Raw genomic sequence first — 19,686 nt, 5'->3', positions numbered from 1 at the left:
TAATCGTGTTAATGAGTAAATTTTATATCATTTGAAAGAATTACTTTTCTTTTTAGTATCCATATTTTAACAAGATTATATTTATTGAAGTTTTATTTTATTAGACATATAGTATATTAAATTAATAGAAACATAGTAACATACAATGTGAACAGACCCGCTGGTTAGTTACATCATACTATAATATTTGACAACATGACAAAAAATTGTACATTTTCTTTTTTTTAACAAATTGCAATAAAAATGATAAAAAACATTTTACATATAACAGTACAACAAACCAACATACCACTATAATAAAGAATCAAATAACATATAGTTTCAGTTCAGATTGTAAGGCGACATCATCACAACTTCAAATTTATTGGAGGTGTTTTCTACTTACATGAAACATTACATTATAAAATATATACGCTTAAGTTGTATAATTATTACATGCCTATATATAAAAAATAATTTATAAAATTTAAAAACTTAACCATAAATTATCGTTTGAAGAGAACCATGAAAAAATATAATTTCATTATGATCGAATGCCGTTTGGGGTTGGTTTCATTCGATATTCACTAATGGAATCTATATGCAAAGAAGACCTAAATTGCAAAAATTCTCCATTGTCTATTTTTAAGGTACTGGACTATTGCAGAAAAGTTATTTGCAACTATGATAAAAGCTTCCACCGATTACTAAAAAACGGCATAAAAAAATTTCGTCGTTGGTTACTAAATTATTATCACAGATATTTTGCATGGAACTCTTCAGCTGTGTTAAATTATTCTTTAGAATTGTAGAAACGTCGGAAAATAAAAAGCTGTTTACGAACTTTTCTTCTCTGGAGACGCCTTGAAGATATTCGACAGTTCATCAATCAAAGTTTCATACCTAAATGCAACCCTAATATCTGGCACGTTTGTGCGAGCAATATCATTTCCAGCTACTCCTTCTTTAGTGTAATTTGGTCCTAACCAGTACTGCTTAATCTTATGCGGAAAACCAGACATCAGAACGCTATTTCTTGCCAATTCGCACATATCACAACTGGATAATTTCCAAACTTGAGCAGCAATACTATATTCTTCCATCAAAGGTTCTTTTGTAAAATGGAATTGCAAAGGATCATCAGTTGAAAGCGAAACCGCCAAACCTCGAGACAAATATTCCGGCAATGGATTTCTATGGTAGTTTAAGAATAAACTATTATTCGATAATGGACTCATTGCTATTCCAATCTGCGCCAAATAATAGAGATACTGTAAAACAGGAACTTTTCTTAGCAACAATCCATGTGAGATGTTTTCAGATAACATATATCCACAAACTAAATGCTGGACCGGACCGGCTTCACCACAGTGTGGTCTTAACACAAACGTAGATAGTCCTTTTTCTGCTCTGAGATGATTTAAAACTGTTAGATTTGCGTACATGTAATACAAGTAATAAGCATAGCTAGGATTTTCATCATCAGTCCAGTTTTCAGGAATTGGTAAGTCTTTGTCAAATAAAGGATTCTTTTCCGGCTTGCTTTCGTCGTCGACTGAATCGAAACCTATTACATACTCTAGAAAACGATGCAACTCCGGGTGCGAAGATGGTCTAGCTGTTACCTCGAGCAACGGTAAAAATATATTGTCAATAACTTGTTGGAAGTTTTGCAGCAGTTTGTTCAACTTAAAGATATCACTAAGAAGGAAAAAACAATTAAATAAAACAACAAATTAAATTGTAGTACTTACAAAAGACGCGGTATCTGAATAAGCCATCGAACGTTATCTGAATAAACGTTGCAGTCAATGGCCCACTTTGCCAGTTTGTCCCACTCGTCCATGCTTTTGCCATAAATGCTTAATCTAAGTTCAGCATTTTGATACTTAGATTCTTCTAAATCACTACAAACTTCCTTAATAATGCGAGCATAATATTTGCCTTTTAAGTAATTGTCAGATTTTAAAAAGACCTCTCTGAGTCTACTCTCACCAATCGGATTATATTTTGCATTAAATTTGTCAAACCTATGAAAAGTATTTCTGTCTGCATGGACGTCAAGCATATCTACAGTTAAGTCGTAAGTCGTTAAATTCATGGACTAAAAGATCATTAATCAGTTTTTAAAAATATTTTGTACTAATTGCATATTTACCTGAAAAACCTCTTTCAGCGTCATTGTCTTACCGTTAGTGACTGTAACAATTTCATCGGCATGATTTTTCAGCGTCTTCTTAATAAAACGAAGCAAATGCTTCTGGTTCATACAAGATGCTGCGTGAATATGTGTGTCAACCTTACGTATATTGTAAAAATCTCTATGTGGCACTGCTTTTTGAGAAGCAAGTTCTCTCAGTTCGTTTAATAGTACGTGTAGTTGAAACTTTGACGACAAGTAACTGAGACGACGGTAACAAAACGATTTTCTAAAAACATATATGGTTAACTATATACTGATTATTCTTTAATAAAGTGCTTACAGTGGTCCATCAGCGATCATGTTACACATCACATTCATGTCTTCTCCAAATGTTGCTACATCTGGGTATGGGTAATCGCAAGGCTTTCCCTCTTCTAGAGCCTCCTCATTGACATACACCTCATAAATCCCGCAGTTAGATTTAAAGACGTGTGCAGTATCAGGGATATTTCGAACTTCCCAAGGGTGATGTGTTGGGGGGTGAATACCGTGTTCTGTTTAATAAGAATAGAAAGTTACTATTCGGAACAAGAGTTCCGTGCAAAAATAAGCATTGTTAGTCAGTGTGACTAAACTGGTGAATTAAAAACAAACTATCACTCCTTGTTTAAGATTACTTATAAGATTTAAGCACATGGTATACGCAACAATAAAAATTAGAAGTGTGAATAGTTCTTCCATCGTCCTTTGAACCGTGACCAGTTCATTGTGTATGTCAGATCGGTTTCAAACTTTTGTCCTACCCTGTATATTTTTGTCTGCGAAATAATTTGCAGCTTCCCTTTTCAAGCTAAATATAATGGCGTTTACACAATTTCAATATTTTTATCGTTTTCACGGTATAAAGTTTGATCTGGAACACTCTGTATATTAAAATAAAACAGAAGTGTAAACTAATAATTTATTTTGCTGTTTTGTATGTGGTTTCCCAGTCAAAACAGCAAAATAAATAATCAAAACACAACCAAATGTAATACCTTAAAGGCTGTTTTAAATACATTTCATCAATAATTTTTTAAGAAGATGTCATCAACTTTCGAGAGGAGATGAATAAAGAAATTTTAGTCGATATTCTGTACTTATTAGTTCAAGTATTTTATCAAGATGAAGTCACCAAGATGTCAAAACGTCCATTGTGTACGTTCTACGAATATTTATAAAATGGCCCTTTACAAATGTACTGTTTTTTGATAACCAGTATGTGTTAGGTGTTAGGTTAAAAATATGGATATAGGAAAAAATGAAAAAAAAATTAAATTTGGGTGAAATCCCTTTTGTAGTTTCTGTTTGTATTATTTTTGGTTTTTGAAGATCCTCGGTAAATTTAAAAGTTTACAAAATAAGAACAAATTTTATTTAGTGCTTAGAATAATTTTCGGGTACACCTAAAATGCGAAAGTAATCAATTTGATACAAGTTCCAACATTATTTTCCCAATAAACTTCCAACACAGAGACGACGACGACGACTGTCCGCAGACTGGCGCCAACACCTTTTCGCTTGCGAAATAAAAATAACAAGTATAGGATAACTGAAAATAGAAAGTTGGCTTCACGTAATGTGGAGAACACTTACGAAGTAAATTCGGTAATAAATATAACCAGTATTAATATTTAAAAACCTCCCACACAAAAAATTAACCCTTAAAAGTCTGAAATTGGTTAAGATTCAATGCGACGATCGATGCGCTATCCCCACCCTCGCGCGACCAAGCTGATTCCCACACCAGCAGTGTTATGAGCTGATAATCTTTAATGACGAAAGTGATTATCATCAAACAGAGCTAAGATCTATTCTTTTAATAAACATTTGCCTCTGAATTTTCAATTCATCTTATTGATGAAAATCTTTATTATGTTCAAATTACACTTATTAAAAATTTACAACATATAAATATTTAGAAAACGCTTATATTATAGTTTGACTGTTTGTAAATAATAATTATATTATATAAATAAAAAAAAAAATTATATTATTTATTATTATTATTTAACTCATTATGTACTTTGACATTATATTTCCATTAAATGTTTTTTTTAGTGTTGGAAAAACTATTTTATTTATTTTTTATCGTTTCCATTCACATGTCATATGTATTATCATAGAAGTAACAATGTATCAGTCACGCTAACATATAAATCTTAAACAAGGGCGATATCATAATCTCACACAACATTTAATTATTGGCTAACTGCTAGATAGCATTAATAAGTCAAAAGTGTTGCATGATATGGTCGTCATTTTTGTCAGAATTTAAATAGAAAACGGATGACAACGTTAAATGTAAAAGATGTCATTTATATTTAACAAGTCCGTCTAACAAATCGAAACATCGTGATATGAAAGTCAATATCAATGCAATGTTGGTGTTGCGACGCGTTGAAGAGACCTGTTCTGTAGGGTTGTGCGTTTTGTAGAAATATGTTATCACCTGTGTACACAATTTTGTTACCTTGTTGACATCCATCTTTTAACATATCATCGAGTACAACGTCGCACATCGATTCAGTCATACACAAATCAGCAGAGGATCTGGATGGTGTCGCCGAAGACGCAGAATTTTCAGCTACAGTACATGCAAACTTCAATTTTTGGTACATGCAGGATCGAAACTCTCATTTTATTATACGAAAATAATAAAATCTGAGTTCCTTTACGAACTATTTTAAAGGAAACACAGTTACCAAAAGAAACACCGGGGAATACAAAAGAAATTTTGTCAAGTCGTTTTTCATTTTTTATTGCTTTTTTTATCACGTACCTTCTATAGTTTGTTTTTCATCGTGATGAGCCGAGTCTGGTTTGTGTGGATCTAGAAAACGTCCAACAGTAGCAGAGAAGCTTTGATGCGAAAGTTTCATATAACGTTTCCTGATTTGCAATGCTTGAACAATCAGTCGCGACGCCCGTTCTAAATCCTCCAATGGCACCTTAAATAAATAATTTGATAAATAACATGTAAGAAAAAGGGGCGCCACAACGTTCATTAGCTTCTAAGACGTACGCGTGCATGGATAATATCAATGTTAACAAAGTTAATAAAACCATGCTTAAAACAGCAATTTCACCTTATTTTGAAGTCCCGGACAGCACTGCAACCAATATATATTGAAAATATAAAATCTGGAAATTTCTTAATGAATAGAATAGTTTTATTTGTTGCAAGAAATTTCAAGGGTTTCTAAAAGTAATCGCCAGTCGTATGGATTCTGTTATGAAACACCATAGACGTAATAAAAACTAAACGGCTTAACAGGCTCACTTCGTTTTAAAAGGCGCTAATTTATTAACTAATATTAAAAGGTATTTTGTTGAAATGGGTTAAATGTCACCAAATCCAAAAGGAAGCTTTTCATTAACGTTCGGTCACTTTTAACAATAAATTAGTGTTTAACTTTGTGTCACGTTTCAACATTGAGAGGTGAAATATAAACAACACACTTAACACTATTTACTCACCCCACTGGTATCTTCACCAGAAATTGATACTCTTTGAAAATGTGGAACATACAATTCGTGCTCATCCAATGTACTATGGTCCTGTTCATCCCCTGGAACTGACGGTTCATAATGACTGCGTCTATCACTTAAAACCCTGTAAAGGACACATTTTGAACAGTTAATTGAACAAGTTAATTCTTACTGGCAATGGAGTTGAAATCTACGCCATTCAGAAGCAGGTCCGAACATTTATGACGTTTCGCTAATGACTGTGTTGTAATGGAAAAATGTAGGCTTAGTTGATCACTATTATAGGCGGTTGAGGCTACCACACCTCTAGAACGGACATAACAAACTAATCTAAAGTGTGACAAGTCGTACATCGAAGCAGTATGAACTAACCCTCGCCCTGCTACGTTTAATTGAGTTGAACTGAAATACTCTAGAAGTAAGAATGCTATTTTCTTAGAAACCCGACACGTAGGTAAATGAGTTATGTTGCAATTTAATCATGATTAAAAATGCAGAATACTTACAACTACTAAGATTCAAAGTTAAAAATAGATATTTTACGAACAACTACTACTATGTGGACTTTCTGTAATTTACAGTCACAGTTTAAATTAAATTTAAGTTTTGCTCCGATAGGTATTATACGTAGACAGAATTTACTAATTTAATTTCCCTTATTAAATATATGGCTACTAATATATAACACCTGTAAAAACATACGGAAGACAAAGTTAATTATAGAAACATGTTATTTATTGTGTCTAGGAATAGTGAAACAATCTTGTCATTTAGAGTATAATTAAAGGTTATTTTAAAGATCGCTTTTATACAAATTTCGTTCTAATTTACTAAATAACTGTCTACTAGTGATTATTAAAGACCTCAACTTAAATTGTATTAAGCCCGTAACGTAAAATCTAAAAATCTGGAAAAGGTTTGTTTAGAATAATTTTGGAATAACATCATCGGCTTATGCTGGACACAATCATAAAATAATTTCCTTGCGTACAATGTAATCTAATCATAACGTTTAAAGGAAATTGAACGAACCGTTCCTGAGAGGATCAATAAAATAAATTGGGCCACTTGCATCTATATTTCTTTAAACACACAAAATACAAGCATTATCCTATAGCATCCATGGGCAACCTTTTCTGTAAGACGGGCCTAACGGAAAATATATCCGGCAACCGCGGGCCACCAAATAAATAATAATACACAATAATTATTATATATGTATTATATAATATGTATATTATGGTATACTTAATACTGGAGAAACGTACTGTAAACAATAAAATACAAATACACTATAAAATTAAAACAAATTTATTATTCAAAAACACACTTCAACATAATATATGATGTGAAAGTATTAAAAATAGATATTCAATGGGATTAGCGAGTATACTAGTGGGATTTTTGCCATTGAATGTTTTTTATCATGCCGTCAATATCAGCACTAAGAGAAGTCGACGCAATTCGTAAGGTGTGTTCTAAATTTTGGTCCGTGATTCTCGATCGATTTTTGGATTTTGTATAGTTCATTTGCGTAAAAAACTGCTCACAGCAATATGTACTACCAAAGAGACACATTATTTTACACACAAAAATTTTAAAATTTGGGTATTTATCTTTGGGAAAGAATTTTTGATAAAAATCAAGCAAAGTCAAATCTCTATTAAAGATGGCTTTCAGGGCATCATCTGATTGAAACTCTATCAACTCCATCTGTAAACTTTCTGGCATGATTTCTACGTCCACGCCAAAAGGATTAAAAAATATGTGAAAATATTTTTCATGTTTACTGAAATCCTGGAAGCGCCTTGAAAATTCTTCTTTTAATACGTTTAGTTCGTTTGCCAAAGCGGCAGAATCAAATTTTTTGTAATTAGCAATTGTAGGAAAATGGTAAGTATTTTCTGCACGCAATTGAGTTTCCCATAGTTGAAGTTTAGTTCGGAACGACTTGATGTGTGCGAACATTTCATGTATAAATTGTCCTCTTTTTTGTAAATTTACATTAAGGTCATTTAAGTACCCGGTAATGTCAACTAAAAATGCAAGTTCAGAGAGCCATACATCGTCAGTTAATTGGCGAATTGACTTCCCTTTCATTTCCATGAAAATTTGGATTTCACTTTTCAAATTATAGAAGCGCTGTAACATCTTCCCTCTACTTAGCCAGCGTACTTCGGTATAATAAAGAACGTCACCATATTCTGATTCAAGATCTTCCAAAAATTCCTTAAATTGTCTATGATTTAAGCCCCTCGATTTTAAAAAATTTGCACAAGTCACCACAACCTCCATTACATTACGAAATTTGATTGATTTTGCGCATAGATTTTCTTGATGTATAATACAATGAAATGCAAAAAAAGTCTCTATATTTACATTTCTATCACGCAATTCAGATGCAATTCTTGATACTACACTTCCCATTGCACGAGCACCGTCTGTAGATACTCCACTTAATTTTTCCCATTGTAGTTGAAAACTTTCAAAAACATTTACCACCTTTTGAAAAATGTCTTCGCCTGTCGTCGTATCCTTCATTGGTTCAAGTGCTAGCAACTCTTCCGTTATAACAAAGTTTTCGTCGACAACACGAACAAAAATAGCTAATTGTGCTGTGTCCGTTATGTCAGTACTCTCATCGAGTGCTATGGAAAATGCAACACCTTTTTTGAGGATTTCAGCCAAGTTAAATTTAATGTTTTCACCCATCATTTCAATCCTTCTAGTCACGGTTCTTCTACTTAAACTGACTTCTGCAAATTTCTTCTCTTTGTCCGGACAAAGGATGTGAGCCACAGAAGTTAGACACTGTTTAACAAATTCTCCTTCAGAAAATGGTTTTGAATGTTTTGCAATCATTTGGCTAACAACAAAACTTGCACGAGCAATGTCGTTACCTTCTTGGTGTTGTTTTAAAAAAATATTTTGCTGTGTTAATAAATTGTTCTTTAATTTTTCAATTTTGTCCATTCGAATCTGACCACTAAATTTGTCGAAATTTTGGGAGTGCTTAGTTGTAAAATGCCGTTTGATATTATATTCTTTTAAAACAGCAACAGATTCATTACATATCAGACAAATTGGCTTTTCTTTGTGCAAAACAAAAAAATAGTCGTTTGTCCACTTTTCTTGAAAACTACGACATTCGTTGTCGACTTTTCTGCATTTGCTGGACGATGCCATCCTTACACCTCAATCGACAAATAACAACTGAATTGGTGTTCCATTTCCGGAAGCGAGCACTGACCCTTTTGGGTCTGTTTACCTGTTTTTGTTAATAGTACTGTAAATTGTGTGAATTTAGTACTTCTGTAACCGTCCCATATTAAACATCGAAACCGAACGCTGTCTATTATTTCGCACACAACAAAACAAAGGCCCTTCGAGCAATATCAAGCCAGATTTCAAAAAACATTGGTCCATCAATGCGGATTGTACAAAACAATTGCAATAATATCACATGCAGACATTTCTTCGAATTGTTTTTGATTTCACCTTACCCCACACTGCTATGCGTGAAACAGTTGTTTTGTCGGGACGCGGCCTTTTACGACTTCCAAGAAATTCACATGGCTATGTTTCAATAAGAATTATTATTGGAATTTATCTTCTCAAACTTAGGTTTTTTTTTAATTGAAAATGTAAACTGTAAATTTGAAAACGTTAATTTTAATTGAGGAATTCAATTGTACACATTGCGGGCCAAACTTACACCAATTAAAAAATCTTTGGCGGGCCAGAAGTTTCCGGTCGGCGGGCCGCATTCGGCCCGCGGGCCGTAGGTTGCCCATGGATGTCCTATAGCATAAATAAGAAAACAAGAGATACATATGTAACAAGTTTTTCTGAAATAACGTCACCAACCTTCTGTGGAAAATGAATAAGTAAAATGTAGTTAATATTTAGTAATTTTAAAACTGATATTGGCAAAATTATCATGAAAATTAAACACAAATTTTATGGTTCGAATTTATTATTGAAGGGAATGAATTGATACATGTTTTTATTATATTCTAAAAGTACTTAAAACTTTCTTCATATTGAGCTGTGAAGCGTCCAGAAAACAAAATCAGACATTTCCCAAACATTAATAACACGATTCAAAGTTAATTTATTGTTTTCAACGAACGCGCTTTACTCAATAAATTATATTAAGATCTTTTTACGAATGGTAGGTCATTTCAACTTTTGAAACAATGATGTGTTTGCCTTAAAGAACACTGTAATAACAGCTTTACTTTTTAATGAATACTGGTATTACAAAAGTGGATAAATTATGACAATGTAAACACCTAGAACAAACGATTCTATCACTACTGAAATTATAATTAGGGAAAACATTTCAAATACTCAACTTGCGTGTACTTAATAAAGCAAACAGTTTATAATGATTTCAAACAAAAAAATTACACAAACTAAAATAGTGGCCACCTGTTTTACATACAATTATTTTTAAAATACATTGTTTTAAATATTTACTTAAAGTTGCACAGTTTTCGTAACTGTTAAAGACCCATTTTTAAGACAAAAATACTGAACTGCTTTAATAAATAAGTATGTTTAAATTAATTGTTCAAATCTACATATATAACATCTGATCTGTAGTAGGTATCTGTAATAACTAATGAGGTAATAAATCCTAAATATGAAATAACTATTTTTAGAGATATTGCCCTAAAATAAGTATTTTATGATAAATAATTGGAAGAAATTGCATTTTCAGTTTACCCTGTTCAGTGGTGATACGTATCTCATTAAAGTTTCCATTAAAACGAAAAAATCTTTCAGTAGATCTCCTGTACGATATTTGATGAAACATTAATACAAAAATACAAATTTTGTACGTTTGAAATTTTTTGATGACCATTATTATCCAGCAGTTGCATATACTGCAGACTTTATTTATAATCTAATAAATGCAGATTGTAAAGTTTGAGTGCCTATTATGTAATTATTATTATCGTAGATTTTATTAGTGAAACGTCATTTTGCGAAAACATACAAGTATGTGAGCATTTGCGTACGATTAAAAAATACTTACTTTACATTCAGTTGCCTTTGAATAGCCAATTTCTTTTCAATTTGCTCAATTGGAAATTGTGGAACTTCATACGGAGCTGACAATTCATTGGGAAGTTCAGGCTGCGTTCCATTGAATTGTGAAGTAGCGATAAACGAGGGACTTTCATTGCCTGTAATTAAAAAAAATCTGCAGTGAATAAATCGTATGTTCTAGAAAAATCAATTCGATGGTAAATATGTTGTGCAAACACTGTAGTATAAAATAACTGAGGTCAAAAATACATCGAGACAAAATTCCTCCGCAAAAATAACACAATTATTGAGTCAGGTCAGTGTCATTCGTCGGATTTTTAGTTGCCAAAAATATTTGAACAATGAAACACATCAGGAAAGAAATGCAAATTCACTGTTGGCGGCCACTTTCAGGGCTACAGATTTTCTTTTGTATAATTTCCAAAACTATTTACACATAGACATGCAAGTTGCGAATGAATTTATCATTCTAAAAATAGTAAGTTAGATAGCAACATCGGTAAGGCTAAATCGTAGTGCGTGTTAAATCAGTATATTAATTACCAGGTTTAAAGTCGTTAGATTCCGATGTACTACTCTGTCTTCTTTCTAAAGAGCTATCACAACTACTAGCCGAATTGAAAAACATTATTTCGAAAACAGCGTTAAACTCCGAAGCACTGAACCACGTCGCACTGAAGTTCAGAAGTGAAGGCAATATAATGGAATATTAGAATTGAACTCTCTTATCATGTAAGTAATATCTTAATATTTCACAATATGTAACACTAAACACCATTCCTTAAAATAAAATTTTATAAACTCTCACAAGAATGTCAATGCTATATAGTAATTATGCTGACATTAACTCAGTACTACTTATAACAACCATTTACTACGAAAAACTATTAAAATTAATCAGAAAACGACCTTCTACTCCAAAAATTTTAGCTGAACAGCCGGTTTCGACGAAACGATTAACGTTTCCTATGGCAATAGACTATCTTCCAAAGTCAGACTTTTAAATTTTATTTCGTTTGTGTTATTCTGTGAGAATTTTTTGCAATTAATATTTTGCAGTGTAAAGCCTCAGTTAAAATAAATTCTACGATGAGTCCAAACAATGTATACATTGTTTAAACCTGTTTATCAACCGACAGTTAGCATGTTAACAAATCCTCAATCATACGACTATCTCAAACATTATTTCAAAAACCACGATAAAGTGATTTATTAATACCAATAAATTTAATTTTCCAGAGCTTGCCAAATCTTTCAAAAAATACCCACTCCGAAAATCACATATATAAGAGTAAGCGATACAGTTATCACACATGTTTTTCTTTCAAATGGTGCAACATGTCATTAGGTCAATAAGTAAATACATCTCTCAAAAAATCCATAGCTGCCTTTGATTGTGTTTTTCTTGCTCCTTCGGTATATTTATAACGGATTGTGTAAATGAACCGCAGGTTTCAGATTGGTCTTGTAAGAGGAGAATCAAATCAATACACTACCAGGATTGGCTCTAATTTCTAAGCATCAATTACAGACTTATAAATCGTCAAGCCACTCGAAAACTCTTAATAAATACGAAATTTCCAAGTACATTCCAACTATATTGCAAAAATAACTGAAACAATTACTCCTAATTAGCACTGTGGAAATATATGATTTGAACCATCGTTTTTTTGCCAAAAATAGCCAAATAACGACAGATACCGAAATTTCAATCTCTGTTACTGAAACACATATAGTGAATTTAAAGCGAAGGAGTTTATTCAAAACAGAATAGCATTGTTTTTTAAATGATGTGTATTATTGTAGAATAATTTTTAGCTATATATGTTAGCACTTATTTGGATTAAATATTTCGTCCATACATATACAAGTGTTAATAAATCGAGAAAATTCTGTTTACACATATTCTCTTGTCACAAGATTGTTTCTGTAGCAGTTCCATTAAAAAGTACTTGTTTTTAAGCTGAATTTATTCTTGACATCGAGCCAGAAAACTTTTATAGGCGCGGAAACTTTAATGCGTCATCGATAAAACAAAAGTAAACAATGATAAAACAAATTTTGGCCACAACACAGCCCTTCTCGTAAAATTTGTTTGTAGTTTTGCTACCGATTGTCGATTAAATTAACATTTGAATAGTGAAATATATTTACATCGCGTAACACTTTTTCAAAAAAATTGTCGAAAGTTACTTAGACAGAACTTTCCACGCCCCTAAAGTACAATACTCTTTTGGATTTTTAGGTACAATTTATCATAATTTTTGCACATTTTAGATAGGATTTATCCAGTCCAGCAAAATTTTAAGATAACGTCATCAAGGTAATTGGGGGATGAACAGATACATTTTAATTAACGATTTACCATGCTTACGACAACCTTAAACATTTACGAAATTTCAGAGTATTCGGTTTTGTAGTTTCTATGAATATTTTGGGATACAATTCTGATGTTTGCCCCAAAAATCTGGATATTTAGGTCAACAACCAAGGAGTATTTGTAAACCACAAGTATCGAAGTATATTATTTTATAAAATTTAAACATGACGATCAGACAAATTTTTGTTAGTATTTTACCATCTACACGATATTCCTAATAATATGTATATATAAACTTCACAACAATCAGTCCAGTAGTTTCGGAGATTGTCTGTCTAATAAAATCACCAACAGACCATAGACGACGGACGACAGGCCGGCAGATGGAAAAGGGAAAGCTCTTTTTTATCATCTAGGGGTTGTAAAATGTCAAGAAAAGTTGAAAATAGCCAATGGACTCTACTACAATGTTTTCCAAACTTATATGCCTGGAAAGTGAACATAAACAGCATTGTTGTATAACTTAAACGGAACACTCTGTATATTTGAAAACACAATTCTATTAGACTGCATTGAAGAATTTTTTCCACAGTCTACAAAGGTCAAAAAAATTGAATTCTGCTTTTGGCGAGTTGTATACGACATTATTCCTAATTTCTTATTCATCCACACAACGCGAAAATTATGTTCTGCTAATAAATAATGTTCTACTCCTAGTGTTTTTTATTAAGATTTATTTACCGTGCGATGTGTTAATGAATAAAAACTCCGCAAAAAATGTCTGTAATGGTATCGGCGAGAAATTTTTGTTCAGTCCCAGTCGGTTTTGATTTTGTTGAGGTACGATGTGTAAATTAGTTTGTGTAAGTGGTTTATTTTTGTTAAAAATATTTTGATTTCGGGCTTAAAGTGAAAGGTGAGTGTTGTCATGTCCCCATGAGGACGGAGTCTGCAAGGATACGCTCGAAAGGAAAGGAAATCAGGATTTAAAGTGTTGTCATTGGGCTTTCTGTATCGGTCTATTATTCGATGTATTATGCCTTATTTCTTCAGTTCTTTTATTCTATTCATTAATTCATTTTCAATTCAATTTCAATCTTAACAAGAACTCATTATTTGAAATTAGCCTTTTTGGTTGAAATAATTTGGAATGTTTAATAGGTTTTTTGCCCTCCCGGGACTAAAATTGATATTTTTATTTTTAAATCGGAACTAAAGTGATTCTTTTTGAGCCTAGGGATAAAAAGTGTTTCCATTACAACCAAACACATTTTACTTTAAAGTGGTAATATAAACACATTGAAAAATTCAAAATGGCTCATTTTCTTTACACCTACAGCTTTGGTTACGCGACAAGGCTTACTATCGCGATTGATGATAGGTAATTTCAAATATTTTCTTCCAATTTAAAATTTAGTATCTGTAGTTCCAATAGGGCAAAAAATAGTATATACACCCAAAGACTAAAGTGCGATGTAATCCCACAAGTTGTTATTCTAATCTCCACTTTGGGATTACATCGTGCACTTTTTTATTTTTATCTCATTAAAATACATGTTTACGTTTTATACATCACTGCAATTATTATTCATTGCAATTATGATTATTTTTTTATGAAATATTTAAATTTCGGATTTCTTTTGAAAACATTTTTGGTATTTGGGTCGTACTTAAATAGATTAAAAGAAGTTCACTAAATCAGTAAAAAGTTTCAGACAAACATTTTACATGAAAACAGTGGCCTTCAATGTTTCAGTTTATTGGGAATATTTATTTTTAAGTGTTTATTGAAGTTTCGCTTAAATTAACTTTAGAATGTTCTTAACTTCTAAACGTAGTGTAGCGCAGGGTAATTTGGATTACACTTTCATTTCTTGTTTTCTCGATCATCCCCAGTTTATGGAATACGAGTCGATATTTTCTGTTTCCGTCTATCTATGTGTTAGAGAATTTTTAGACAAATATTGTGCAAAACTGTTAAACTATGAATTTTTGGTTGTATTGTGAGTCTGTTACATACATGGTAAACCAACTTTTTTCTGTTCATCCTCACAAAGAATCGCATGATGTTATTATAAAATCTTGTGATTCCAAAATTTCTTCTGATCAGTATTTTTTAAATCGTATCTATTTAAAAAAAATGTTGATTTGCACCGTTGTTAAAAATTAGTGTGTAAGAACTCGACTCCTATGGTGTTTTCCTTTGTGTACACAAAAATTTCATATGTTTTTTGTTGCAGTGGGTTCGCAAATGAAGAAGAGGGAACTCGCTAAATTCTAGCAGAAGAAGCTTAATTTTGCTTTAATTTTATTTTTAAACGGGGTCTTGGTTTTTTTTAAATATATTTTGATGTCTTTTTGTTACATAGTATGAATTTTGTTGTATTTTTTATGCACTCTTTACTTCATGTGCATATGTTTAGACAATATTTTCCTTTTGATTTTTCGTGGAACAGAAAAAATTACATTTTTTCAAATATTTTTTTCGCAAGAATGTTCATATATTATATTATTAATTGTTTAGAAACCGTTTTACTTAGTGTTTGATTCTGTTCACAATCTGTTTAATGAGGTATGTATTTTTTTATATGAAACATCGAGTAAACATGAAAGTAACAAGTGACTCGATGGACTTGATAACAATGTCGCTTACGCTGTACGTTCGGGAAGTAAAAATGTATAAATTTTATTTTTTTATCAACTTCAAATTGAAGTATTTTATATTATTGAAATCGTTATTTTAGTAATCTATCCAAATCCATTAAAACAAACCCCTTCAAGCTAAAAGCAATGACGTTTACAGAATTTCAATATTTCTAAATTTTCTCAAGAGATCGCGGTGTTTTAACTGGGACACTCTACACATAGAATTATGGGAACATTCTATAGTTCCAAGTCATGCGCAATCATGTGACAGTTGTGGGTCACAATCACAAAAGATATAATAATAAATATCCAAAACACAAATTTCTAGCAGTTTTAGAAATTCTAAAATCTAATATGTCGTCTAAAGAAATCGAACTTAAACTTAATAACTTCAAAGTTTAGCTATCTCAAAAATAACACTAAAATTAGTGCTAAAAAATTAAAATACACAACAAAGTGTTTGTATTTTACAACTGAATAATACATTGATCAAAACCTCCATGTTTTGCAGCAATAAAATTACACAAAAAATATACTTCACGCATCGATTGACTAACCCGATGTTTTATTATATAATTAGTCTAAGAATAAAAGCGACATTACCTGAAGCCACAGTATCTTCATCAACAAATGAATTCACTCTTAAAAAAGAAGGAGCATTTACAATTTGTATTTCATCAGGATTGGGAAGGTATACGCCACGGGAACACATTTTGTTCGAGCAACGACTTTACATGTGGAATATTCGATAAAAACTAAACCGCGGACAGCCTGGCACATGAACAACAAGCCAAAAATACGAACTCGATTTCTAACAATAAATTCTGAGAACGAAAATAAACTAGGAAAAACACTAGCTACCAGGTATTAAACTAAATATTGAACTTGTCATGGAGGAACTGCAAAATGTTGTACGCAAACTTTATAAGCGAACTTGAAATCCACCTATTGTAAATTATCACAAAATCCACAGTGCTCAAGGTTGCGATAATCAGTTAATTAGCAAGGTAGGTATAAGGCTAACTTAATTTTGCAAAGTAGTTTAGTGTAGGTACTACGTTCCTTCTTACCTGAATGACAAAGTGAATTTGAACTGTCGTCGTCTGGCGGTGGATTACCTCTAGTGCTCATCAGATTTGACAACTAATGACAGCTTCAGTTATGGTGAACATGGATCACTCTGATAGAGCAAATATTAAAATGTTCCACTTTGTTTAATAGTAATACCTATTTGAAACAATTTACATTTTAATTATCTCTTAAAATGTTCATAAGTTTGCAAAATCGATCAAATTGTTTGTTATTTATCATGTGATTTTTAAATAAATTAACTAGTCCTGTCAACAATAAATACGACTTTATTGACAAAACAATTAGACTTGACAAACAGCGGATTTTGTTTAATAAACCAGTTCACTATAATAAAATCGCCACTGAACTACAAACAGACATATGGAAAGTGGAATCTATATTTTTGTTTTTTACGTACTCTGAAATACTAAAAAACTGTTACAATTGTTTCTTAAAAAAAAAAAATTAAAAACTGGAAAATTACTTATTATGTTTTAAACCTCCCTAAGTACCAACGCCAAATAACGGAGAACGCTTACTGTTACTTTACTATTGATTCTTCCGAGCTTAGGTGAACATTTTCTTGTTCGTTTGGTTGTAGCAACAGCCTTAACAAACTTTGGAAACTGCACATGTATATCCACGCATCTACTATGCCTCAACCAACAACACGCACATCTGTTATGTCTCAATTCTTGTTAACACACAATGTGATGTTTAAATTATATTTTCTATTTAAGTAATAAATAAATACTTAAATAGATAATTGAATAGTAATACATTATATTAATGATTCATATAAATAATAAATAATTAACTACGATACAAAAATGTAAACAGTGTTAGAGAGTAAAAAAACAGGAGCTTACCAATTCTATGTTCTGTGCTTACCATTAATAACTGCTATATCTACCAGACCTTTTTTTTTTAATGATCTGTGTACATACAATTTTAACATGCATGTCTTGCAATCTTAGGCAACCAGTTATACATTCGCTTAATGAAAAACTTTCGTTTCTGATGCGCAACAATGTGGAATAAATACGCGTTTGTGACATATGTTTTCGTTGAATTTCTTTGAGTACCTATGACTTTTATTAAAAGAGCTATAACATGAATAAAACTATATTTAGAATTTACTTGGAAAAAACCAATACATCAACCCAACACACAAAAAGAGCAACGCCATTGTACGAAACGGAAATTGCACTGGAGTATTTTTTCAACATCACACCTATAATTATACATACTAAATGGGGCAACACACACATCCGTTTCTGTTTCCAAAACGACTTTCCTGTTTATCCGCAACAGTTATTATTTATTCTTATGCACATAATTACTACTTGATTCAAGGTTATTTTTGCAAATATAGCCCATTACTGAAACATTCATTTAATGACTTTGAAAGCAGATATTATAATTTACAGATTTCTGTGTGCATAAATACTATCTGCAACAAAATAATAATTATGGTCTTAAACTATGGAAGATACAAAGAATTGGTTTAAGGTTACTTAAATTTCCTCGCCTCTGAAGTACAGTCGAACAAATACAGCTTCTTCGAAAAATTATAAAATTTAATTTTGTATTTTTTATGATAATCCCAATAAGTTAAAATAAAGATATGTGCAAACTGCTAAAGTGGAGCAAGCAACACCCCATTATGTTCAAGGGAAGACAGTCCACACAGGGACGGATAAGATGAAATAAAATTTCAAGCAGATATCCAACCGAAATTTTGAGATGACGATGGAGATGATTAGACAAAATTTGGTTAGCGTTTTATCCTCTAATGAACATACAAAATTTGACAACGGTCGGTCCAGTTGTTTCGGAGATTTTGCCTAATAAAAATCAATACAGACGACAGACAGACAGCCAAACGGAAACGGGGACTTACTTTTTCATGCTACATGTTACAATGTTGGTAATAAAAGCATGACATATGTACATTGTAGATATACATATAGTTGCCTACTCAAATATCACACACTGATTAAATTCATACACACGTATTTAATCAAAGCATCAACAACAACATGTAGATCAACGAATGGTTAACTGATAATCAGAAATTTGTTTGTTTTATCATTTTAATAATAATATTTACACTTATGTAAGTATTACACAAATTAGTATATTTATTTTAAATTTTAATAAAAAGAGATACATATTGGGAGAAAAAAAACTTGTTTTGTAATAATTACGGGTTTTGTTAATATTAGAACATGAATTTTACTTTTGATTTTCTTTATAGTGTTATTTCATTTCTTTTAATTTATAGACAATAGTTTTTGTAAATCTAGCTGTCTAGTCTTCTATAAACTGTTTGCTGCTAGCAGCACAAGTATTTTTATTAATTATAAAATTAAGTGTTATGAAAACGTCGGGTAACTGTTATTCGAAATGAGGACTTAGTATTAAATACTTTGTAGGTAAGGATTACTAAATCCACAAATATCAAACAGGAACAATTACCAGACAATTAGGGAACTTATTGACATAGGGTCGTATTCTTTTCCTTTTGTCCAAGTCATTCATTGTCTAAAATTTTGATTACAATGAGTGAGAAAATAGGGCAGAAGCATCGGACAAAGAAAAAAAAATTAATGAACGTCTCCAAATATTAATTAAGGGAAAAGAAAACGGACCACTGGCACTATACAGATTAGTTATCTTGCGAACAGCAATTTTTTTCCTTCAAAACTTAGTTTAACTGACAACTACGAAAAACCTCCATCTCTCAGTGCAAAACAGTTGGGTAATGATGTGGTGCACATTAATGCCACTTTTTGCAGATGGTAACCAGATGACGTAACTACTCGCTCTGTGCTATAAAACCAAACTGCAGAACAGCGTCGTTTCAAGCTCCAGCTACTTCTTCGCGTTGCAGTTTTCCACCATCTGACCATTTTCGACGCATATTTCGACGGTT

General features: G+C 31.8%; 1 protein-coding gene across 7 annotated transcripts in view; it reads right to left on the bottom strand.

Annotated features, from left to right (window-relative positions):
* Positions 1 to 99: 99 nt before the first annotated feature.
* The window catches only part of LOC135134411 (AMP deaminase 2), a 31,136-nt gene continuing 11,549 nt past the window's right edge, over positions 100 to 19,686 (bottom strand). For 4 of the 7 annotated variants that reach the window (XM_064063091.1, XM_064063090.1, XM_064063092.1 and 1 more), the window contains 8 exons: positions 10,698 to 10,848; positions 5,642 to 5,777; positions 4,944 to 5,112; positions 4,635 to 4,748; positions 2,463 to 2,676; positions 2,138 to 2,408; positions 1,734 to 2,083; positions 100 to 1,680 (listed from right to left, as the gene is read on the bottom strand). In XM_064063091.1, coding sequence (XP_063919161.1) covers positions 816 to 1,680; positions 1,734 to 2,083; positions 2,138 to 2,408; positions 2,463 to 2,676; positions 4,635 to 4,748; positions 4,944 to 5,112; positions 5,642 to 5,777; positions 10,698 to 10,848 — 2,270 coding nt within the window. In that variant the 3' untranslated portion in view covers positions 100 to 815. Of the gene's footprint in view, positions 1,681 to 1,733; positions 2,084 to 2,137; positions 2,409 to 2,462; positions 2,677 to 4,634; positions 4,749 to 4,943; positions 5,113 to 5,641; positions 5,778 to 10,697; positions 10,849 to 11,254; positions 11,340 to 16,280; positions 16,573 to 19,686 lie in introns of those variants that run through there. The other 3 variants (XM_064063087.1, XM_064063089.1, XM_064063093.1) reach the window with 3 other exon arrangements.

This window comes from Zophobas morio, unplaced genomic scaffold (genome assembly GCF_036711695.1).
Source record: "Zophobas morio isolate AGI-343-1 ecotype UQ-CSIRO unplaced genomic scaffold, CSIRO_AGI_Zmor_V1 ptg000023l, whole genome shotgun sequence".
Lineage (NCBI taxonomy): Eukaryota > Metazoa > Arthropoda > Insecta > Coleoptera > Tenebrionidae > Zophobas > Zophobas morio.
The sequence above is the reverse complement of the archived record's forward strand: the minus strand, read 5'-3'. Positions and strand labels throughout refer to the sequence as shown.